Source organism: Brienomyrus brachyistius, unplaced genomic scaffold (genome assembly GCF_023856365.1).
Source record: "Brienomyrus brachyistius isolate T26 unplaced genomic scaffold, BBRACH_0.4 scaffold35, whole genome shotgun sequence".
In the NCBI taxonomy this organism is placed as follows: domain Eukaryota; kingdom Metazoa; phylum Chordata; class Actinopteri; order Osteoglossiformes; family Mormyridae; genus Brienomyrus; species Brienomyrus brachyistius.
Window position 1 is genome coordinate 378,420 of NW_026042310.1, and position 9,262 is coordinate 387,681.

The 9,262-nt window shown below is 49.6% G+C and overlaps 1 protein-coding gene across 2 annotated transcripts; it reads right to left on the bottom strand.

Annotated features, from left to right (window-relative positions):
* Positions 1–239: 239 nt before the first annotated feature.
* LOC125721903 (EGF-containing fibulin-like extracellular matrix protein 2) lies at positions 240–8,957 on the bottom strand. 2 transcript variants are annotated; one of them, XM_048998115.1, is made up of 11 exons: positions 8,817–8,957; positions 6,113–6,412; positions 5,552–5,600; positions 4,988–5,290; positions 4,764–4,886; positions 4,346–4,462; positions 3,735–3,854; positions 3,443–3,562; positions 2,879–3,005; positions 2,045–2,240; positions 240–1,471 (listed from the first exon to the last, which is right to left on the bottom strand). In XM_048998115.1, exons 2-11 carry the CDS (start codon positions 6,209–6,211, stop codon positions 1,310–1,312), a joined length of 1,416 nt encoding a protein of 471 aa, XP_048854072.1. In that variant the 5' UTR covers positions 6,212–6,412; positions 8,817–8,957; the 3' UTR covers positions 240–1,309. The 2 variants fall into 2 exon arrangements, with proteins under 2 accessions (XP_048854072.1, XP_048854073.1); XM_048998116.1 differs by having other exon boundaries at positions 8,781–8,957.
* Between the last annotated feature and the right edge of the window lie 305 nt (positions 8,958–9,262).

Sequence of the window (9,262 nt, forward strand, 5' to 3'; positions counted from 1 at the left end):
GCATGATCTACAATGACACAGACACGTACGCACGCACACGCACTGTCAAAAGCACAGCCTGCACTTTTTTATCGCGGTCGCAGGAGAACAGAGTGTCCCAATCTCTAAAGACGGAGGGCAGCAGGAAGGTTAGCGGTGAGGAGGTGGGTGGATGGATGGGTGGGGGGTGGAGGGGTAATAAACGGATCACAGTGATCGCGAGCGGGACGTAAAAAAAAGAGAGCATAACCACCTTTTTTTCCAAATCCTTTAATTTCATCACTAATTTCTAACAAAAGTACAAAATCTTTAACAGATACACCGCAATTACAAACAATACACAGAATTAAAAATTTAAACTGCAAATTCGATTGGGAGTAATTTGAGAATTTGGGAATGGGGCTCTTTGCCAGCATGAAGCATAATGCCCATTTTAAACATGGCTGCCATCTTGATGATTTCATCTCCTGCCTGATCCAGTGGACCCCTCCGCTGATGGATCCCTGTGCGATATATACATTTAATTCAGTTTGGGTTTAGCCCTTTATGTCTTTTCGAATGGTCATTTCCCTGAAAAGCGACATGCTTTGTGTTATAAATTGTACAAAGGTTTGTTTTTACCTAGGTTATTAATGAAATGGTGAGGCCTCTGTCTCTTGACAGCCATTGCCGTCCAACTCTTTATAACTCTGCAGATGTGGCACTAGTTGCCAGAAGGTTATTAGGTCCACTGATGGGTGAGAGAAGGGCCCATTATGTAAACCACAGAGAGCCACAAAAGAGGCTAGAAAAAGGGTGTAGGGTGGGGGTGGAGCAGACACAGTCCTGTCAGAGACTGTGTGCCCTTCTCTAAGGGGAATCAGCAGTGGGTTGAGTTGGGGGCTCGTTTTGGTCTCCATCAGGACTGGACGCTGGTCCTGGGTCACTTGCCTAATATTTGTCCGTCTCTCAAATGGCTTGACTCAACGATGGACTCTTCGGTGCGTCACAACGAGCGAGTTTCTGGATTTGACCAGGCCAAAGGAGGACGCTGACCCTGCCGAGGATGCAGCGCTTGTTCAATTCGAAGCCCGCAGTTAACAGATCTGTGGACTTTGCTTACTTTTGCCGTTTAACTGAAATACGATCTTTTATCTGTACATCAGAACATCTCGCTAAAAAAAGTCCGAGGTCTTCATTCCCCCCCAGTTCCTCCTTTTTAATAATTATTTAGTACAGTTTGCCCTCTGATGCGAAGTCGGTTATTCTCTCTCCTTCATCATTTTTCCCAGTTTGCCGGGAATTCTCCCGATTATCTCGCATCCCCCCCCCCCCACCCCCACCCACATCTTCAGAAAGTGTGGGGCCCCACGAACACGGTCAGGCGCAGAACGGAGCTGCTCTGGTAGCTCATCAGGGGGTTGACGGACACCATCTCCAAATCCAGGACGTACTCCGTGGGTCCAGTGACCGACCGAGCCAGCAGCAGCATGGCGCTGATGTTGTTGATTTGCTGTCATGAGGGATGATGCAGAAGAGATAGCAAGTCACCGGTTTTGTTGATACCCATTTTATAATATTATACTAAGCAGTGTGCAGGATCGTAATGCCTCACCACCAGGGGGCAGTGGTTACCATTTTCTTACTGTGGTGTTACAGCTCACTGACGTTAATGACAGGAATATTAAATTTAAGTGGCTGATGTACATATACATCAGTACATATAATAACCCAAAGAATGACAGTTTCTATATATGACATCACTGCCCCGGGAAAATCTTACAGCATGTCTGCAAATGCAGATAACTTGTTTAGAGATTTAACAGTGTGATTTATGTTTTGTTGGTCTCTCCTCTCTTTCTCTGGGCTCCTTATACTGTATTTCTGTCTCAGAAGTTGCCCACTGTAGGATCTAAACATCCCTTTGCCACTGTGACATCACAAAGCGCCGATTTCCCAAACCCCGTCTGCCAGCCGGAGTCGGCAGTCTGAGCTCAGGCCAGCATACGGGTGTCGAGGAATATCGGCTTTTGACTCGGAGCCTGGAGCGCTCCAAGGAGAGATTAGGGTTAAGGACTGGACTCACCCGGATGTAGAAGTTGTTATTAGTGTCCCCGGAGCGGATGCGGAAGGTGTTGTAGGCCCCAGGGTAGACGCTGGTGGCCTGGATGTGGAAGATGTCCGACGGGACCGAGCGCTCAGACACCACGCTCATGTAGCGATGCACGATGGAGAACGGCAGCTCCCGGCAACCGGGCTTGACGACGGGGCACACGCAGCGGCTGCGGTGGGACGAGAATATCCAGACTCAACCATGCGATATCAGCCAACCTGTCAGCAAGGATGTAGAGGAGCCAGACTCTTCAGAGGGCCTAATCCCCTCCCCCCCACCACGACCTCCTCCCAAGGAAGACTGCCCCAGTATGCCCGACTTGGTGCCTTTTACCGGAAGATTCTACAAAATCTATTCACGTTCGGCACGTCCCTCTGTGGCACAATCCTGCTTTGAGCCCATTCCCCGTGACAAGGCCAGTGGCACTCTCAACATTTACACCAGCCTACGGCCCCGCACAACCCTCTCCCTTGTGGCCATGGGAGCCCAAACGTCATTTTCTAACCAAATACGGAGCCTTTTCTAAAATCCTTATGGCAAGTGGTGCTGGTGACAGGACCGGCCGTGTCAGATTTAGAGACGAGACCAAGAGGGAAAACGAGGGGATTTAATTTCCAATAACAGATGCATTACGGTGGTTTTAAAATGTTAATTTTTACTGGATGGGAGACAAACAGGAAGTATTGGGCCCGTGAGCCTCCCGTGTACGTGTGCCTGGGCCTTAGGTGGCGTGTTTTTGCGTGTGTGCTGCTGCATGTGTGCTGCTGCATGTGTGTGCGCATGTATCTCTCTCCTACGGCTGCTCACTTGTCAGCGACTTGCACGTAGGGCTCCTGGCAACGGTTGGTGTCCACACAACGGTAGCCCCCATGGACGTTCACGCAGGTCTGCCCGTCGGCACAGTCGTGCGAGCCCGTCTCACACTCGTCCACATCTGAAGGAAGGTGGAGAAGTGGGTACGACGAATGACACGAGGGGCTGTCGCAGGAGCAACAGGGCTGCAGAATTCTAGAATCCCCCTCTGGGTTGAGTAAAGTTCTAACTCTACGACGGCGATGTGGTGTGATAGTATGGAGTCACTGGCCAGCAGGGGGCGTGGAGGTTAAGACACCAACATGTGGCAAAAAATCCCAAGAAACCCTTTAATCTGACAGATAATGTTATGCCGCATGAGACCAATATACACGATAGCAGAAGTGAAAAGTCATTTTATAAGAAAATGAATGACAGTACTGTAAGTATTCACATCTGATAATTAGTACGCTGAGTTTGCTTTGCAAAAGGGATCATCAATTATTAGAATGATTTCTGCATGTGATCATTCCGTGGGCGACGATGACGGGGCGATGACGAACGAAATGTCCCCGCTACCTTGGCAGAGACGTGTCCCCATTAGCTGGTAGCCTTCGGGACACACGCAGGAGAACTTTCCGGGCTCATTCATGCACCGGTACTGGCAGAGGTAGGTGGAGTAACTGCACTCATCGATGTCTGCCAAGGGAAGGGGAAACGGAAAAGTCCCATGCAGAGAGCATGATTAGGGCCGTGTACATGCTGTCTCTCTCCCTCCCTCCCTCTCTCGGCAGAGAGAGAGAGTGGCGAGGGATGAGGCCGGCGGGAGCGCCTGTCGTCACAGCCGGACGAGAGGTGATGCCACGCTTACCGTTACAGGAAATACCGTCTGGCCCGAGCTCATAACCCTGTTCGCAGCGGCACAGGAAAGAGCCGTACATGTTGTAGCACCTTTGCTGGCAGGGGGTGCCCATCTCACACTCATTTACGTCTGGAGGATGAAAAAAATAGTGCACATCCTTAAACACTGCGCCACCTGCTGGCGAATTTCATTTTTGCGTTTCTTTTTTTTTTTTGGGCAAATTTAAATATATTTATGTTTAGTAAGAGAACATTAGAAGAGCAACATTAGCTGTTAGTTTACAGCTAGGCTGACTAGGTAATCCCTGTCAAGAGGGACTCTTGCTCTTGCTAGGTGCTGATTGGTTGGTCTTATATAGTCATGCATGTGTCATTAATGTTAATGTGAAACAGCTGGATGATACTTTCAATCAAGATAACAAACCAGTCAAGACAAACCAAACAATTTAGTTGAGTACAGAAACCTTTTGGTTTTAAATTTGTTTATAAACCTTGAAGAAGCTCATAGTGTCCATCCTGACATGGATTCGGTGGTCACCTTAGTGACTGGGCTGACAGGCAGGTGAGGGGGCGGGTTCTGACAGATGGGGGCGGGTCCTGATAGATGGGGGCGTGTCCTACCTGTGCAGGACCGGTTGTTGCCTGCCAACTGGAAGCCAGGCTCACACTGACAGGCGAAGGATCCGGGCATATTGACGCATCCGTGCTGACAGTATCTGTAGCGGCATTCATCGATGTCTGGGGGGGGGGCAGAGGAGTAGAGGAGAGAAAAAGAGAATAGAAGGAACGAGAGGAAGAGTGAAAGGGAGTGGAGGATGGCAAAAAGAAAAGGAAGGCAGAAAAAGAGATAGGTCAAAATGAGAAAGGAGATGAATGACAAGCAAAGGGAAGTGAAGGATAAGCAAAGAGAGCGAAAGGGGGAAGGGGAGGTGACAGCCAACACAGAGGATAAATAGAATGAGAGATGACATGAGGATTCCAGGGCATGAGATGTGTCAGAGCATTAGGAACACCATGTGGTCATGGGATTGCGTCCCACCGACACATTCGACGCCGATCTTGCTGTAGCCCTCAGGACAGTGACAGTTGTAGGTGCCATGGGTGTTGACACACTCTTGGCTGGGCAGGCAGGTGTGGAGGCCAGTCTCACACTCATCCACATCTGCAGAGGGGTGGATAAATCAGTGGGGGCGTGGCTTGTCAGAGGGCGTGGCCCAGTGAGGGAAGGGGGGAGACCCACCCAAACAGAAAGGTGTGACTCACCAACACAGCTTTCCCCTTGAGCCATATACCCCACAGGGCAGGGATTGAAGGCCTCACTGGGGTGCACAGGAAGGCTTGCTTGTGATTGGTTCACCTCCAGTTGACTGGATTGGGATTGGCCGAACTCCGATTGCCCGAGCTCTGATTGCCCGAGCTCCGATTGGTTAGGCTCCAGCTGGCTGGGATGCTCAGGGGCGGTGATGACAGAGGCGGAGCGAGGGAGGCACAGGTAGCCGCCATGGTGATTGAAGCATTTCATCTCGCCTTTGCAGGCTTCCGGAAAGGTCTCACACTCATTAATGTCTGATGGGGAAAAATCAGTGAAGGAGAGAGATAGGGGCTTCTATTAATATGACAAAAGTAAATAATATAATACAATACAGGAAAGATACGGCATTACCGTAATAATGGGAACTCAAAATCAATAATATGAGATTCAAGCAGCATATGTTAGCGACTTAATTTTATTCGTTTAAGTTCTGCTGCACCGGCGCAGTAACACTGACTAAACTCGAATCTCTTTCGTTTTCAGTTTGCGCTTAGCGATGACGTGACCACACCCACCTCGACAATGTCGAGCCTGTGCGTCCCACTGGTATCCATCTGTGCATTCCTGGGCAAGGTGAGACACACACACACACAGACACACACACCGGGGTCTTGAGGCTTGTGTGCAGCACATTTTACAGCTACATTTACTCACCACTGATTAGCAAAAACATAACTACACTTTGGTCACATGTTACTCGAAGGGAACTTCTCTTCAAAAACGCAAAGACTTAAATGTGCTTTGGCTTTTCTTCATATTTAATTCTATTCATATCTTACTTTTATTCTGTTCATTGTTTTTTTTTTGTCTTGATTGTACGTTTAGTTATATTTCACGCCACCACCTGCACCGAAACAAACTCGTTGTATTTGTTGAACTTGCTGAATAAAAGGATTTGGATTCTAATCCTTATTTATGGGGATGTAAGAAACAGAGTTGCAGAGAGAGGGAGAGATGGGGGGAATCATAGATAAGAGTCTGAGAGAACAGGGTGGGGAAAATGATGACAAATAAGTGGAGGAGCGGATGAGGGAAAAGAGGGCGCGGGGATGGAGCGAGCCCCCCCTTTCTCTTACCGTGTAGTTGTCAGTTTCCACAGACGGCTGAGAAATAGCACAGGGGGGGAGGAGGAGGAGGAGGAGGAGGAGGAGGGTCACGCTCACGCAGCACCGCATGCTCACGGAGACGCGGACAGGTACGCGGACACGTCCGCACGCTCTCTGCCAGACCCGCGGGGTGGGGGCGCTGTGTTAGGCGGGATTGAAGCCTGTCAGGCACTCATACGGTGACACATGCGAATCACACACAGAGTAGGCTGACAGGTAAACAGATGCTGCAGTATTCCTGCTGTTGTGATCGCTGTGGGGGTGTCCAATCTGTAGGAGGGAGAGAAAGAAACAGGTTGGCATTAACTCCAGAATAGCATCGTATGCGGCACTGTATGCGGTGTTCGCCCCCTAGCGGCTGCGATAATTCTGCGGCACATTGTTCTTAATTCTTGCACGTGCCCTGCGATGTTCTGGCATCCCATCCAGGATGTACCCCAGTCAGGGGCATGACTAGAAATCCCAGCCCTCCCTGACAAAATGTCACCTTGAACCCTTCCTCCCCTAACAGTCAAAATTTACGTGATATAATTTTAGAATTTTATGTATTCCTTCACTCTGACCAGAAAAAGCAGTTATATGATGGACGGAAATAAGACAGGTAGAAAATAAGTCACTTGGAAATACAAGGGGCCCTCACTCTGCATAATATCTCACAAGTTCAGCCTCTTAACACCCGTGCTACGCTCAATGCCAGCAAACAGATTGCTTGCACATTAAAGGAAAAATATACTGTAAGTGACATCATTCTGAGGGAGACTGGAGATGAATCCTGTATGTTGACAGCAGCTGGTAGGCGGGGAGGCGTGTTGGGCAACAGATGGTGTGTTTATGTCACTTCTCTATGGGTGTGGGTTCAAATCCCGCCTTGGCCGTGCATATGCACGCATGTCGCGTGTCCTCCATGTGTTTGTGGGGGCGTCTCCTGTGGTCCCCAACCTGATCCAGGTATGTTTTCACTTGTGCATGTCAGCATGGACCCTATCAACCGCCCCCGAGCTTCTCGGCCAGGATCTGAGTCTCCGTGACCCAATCCGGATAAGTGGTTAGCGGAGCCGAAATGACGTCGGCTTCCCTGCTGCGCCAGTGGCTTAGTCATGTGACCGGAAGGTCGAAGAAGCCCAGTAACAAATCCCCCCAAATCATCAGTCCGAGAAATTTGGAAAGGGGGGTGGTGCTACCATCGATTTAGAGATCGGGCCTGAACTGAACAAGGAGCCTCTGTTTAAGCTTTACGGTACCATTGGTCCAAAGAAAACAGCACACGTCTATGGACAACAGAACCTGGGTATCATCCTGTCTTTCCTTCAGCTTCTCCCAGTGGTATGGAGATTAAATTAAAACTCTTTAACCTGGCCAAGTTAAACATCAATGCATCCTCACAGCTGCTCAGCCAATGCAGGGTCGTTGAGGGCAGGGGCGGAGCTTATCCCAGGCCGTACAGCGCACACAGGATAGGATATCATTGCCAAGTGAAACAGTAATTAAAGATACCCAATGCAGGATAGTGAGAGTGAGTTAGTTTTTTGCGGCTGTAAATTAAATCGGCGTACTGACTACGCGGCGCTGGTAGCATGGTTATCCTAACCTGTTTGCCTTTTATTTATACCACAGGTGTGGTGTTCAGCGTGTCCCTCAAGGGACGAACAGGCATCCACCACGGACGTCCGCACGACCTCAACACATCTGGGAAAGAAATCTTTAAAGCCATTTAGCATTTGGTAAGACACCTCACCACATGCCTTCTTCCCCCAGCAGGAGACAAAAAGGGGGGAGAGGGGGGCAGATGGGGAGATAATAAAGGAGAGATGATTAAAGTGACCCCCCCCCCTCGCCGGGGAGGAGCCAGAATTGTTGTTGCTGAGGTATTTCATTAGCATGATAAGTATCCAGTCGTTGTGTTGCCTGTGCTCATAGCTAATGAAAGGAAACGCTTTTTTGTTGAACAACCAAAACTTACCCTGAGTGAGCTGATCTTGTGTTACCCAACTACATTTACATTCTTACAGCTGGATATTTTAGTGGGGCAAAAAAAATAATAACTCACAGGTACAACACTAAGTTTCCTCCCAGATTTTGACTGTTTTTCGGATCAGAAATCCTAGCTCCGTGATACGCATCTTCCACCAAAATTTAAATAAATGATATTTATTGTCTGCCTCTGTTTACCCAGCATGCCCTCTCATTTCCTGTGATGCAGATGGAACCCCGTCGCAGGTACTGATTGACCGCGAGCTCAGCGCCTGAATGATGATTGGCTCAGTCACGGCCAATCATAACAGAGCACGCACAGGATTTAGACAGTGTCAGAGACTACATGACAAGAGATGTAATTATTCAGGGTGCTGGTAATCAGTTTTGGCATTCGAGGTAGTCACAAGGCCTTTTATGGCACAGGGCCCTGATCATTTTTCTAAATTACTTTGGTAAATAAATAAACCGGTTCATAAACACAGCAGCTGAATACTGCAGCCAGACTTTGAGTTTAAGTGACGCACGGTGGGACTGTATTTTAGCAACTTCACAGAAGCGAAAATGACGGCTCTTTTCCTCACTACGAAAACTTCCCTGGCACGCTCAAAGCAAACGTTTGGTCAGTTCCAGAGAAGATGCACAGAATCGGACACGACACACTCACATCTGCGTGCTGCCGGCCAGAACGCCGCTCCCTTACCCCTCGGTCCGGAGTAAACCGTTCCCTTCTGTTTGCACGCCGATGGCCAAGCGTGTCACTCCGAGTCTCTGCCCTCTGGTCCTCCGGCGTCAGCGAGTGGCGCTTCCAGGGGGCCTGAGCGCGCAAAGTGTGAGATGGAGAATTGTGCCGCCCTGAAAAGAGAGGGAGCAGGACGGCCCACCCTCAGCTCCCTCCTCCTCCCCTGACCCCCCCTACTACTCCATCCACCCCCCTGGACCCCTGGAGATCCAAGATGCTGGTCCTGGGCCCAAATGTCCGTGTTTCTGCATTCCTGATTAATCACTTTCCTGGGTGAGAGAGCCTGCAGCTAAAGCAAGGAGATCCAGCCCCCCCCTACCGCCTGAATGCAATTGCCCTCAGACGACCCCCCCCCGCCCCGTTGCCGCCCCCCAGAAACATGCTATCGCAAACACCTCCTTCTGTCC

Excerpts from the sequence above, each read along its gene's own strand:
- LOC125721903 (XM_048998115.1), bottom strand. The coding sequence starts at position 6,211 with ATGCGGTGCTGCGTGAGCGTGACCCTCCTCCTCCTCCTCCTCCTCCTC. Across the intron at positions 4,463-4,763 it reads GATCGGCGTCGAATGTGTCG|ACATCGATGAATGCCGCTAC; the intron begins GTGGGACGCAAT and ends CCCCCCCCCCAG. Across the intron at positions 1,472-2,044 it reads ATAACAACTTCTACATCCGG|CAAATCAACAACATCAGCGC; the intron begins GTGAGTCCAGTC and ends CCCTCATGACAG.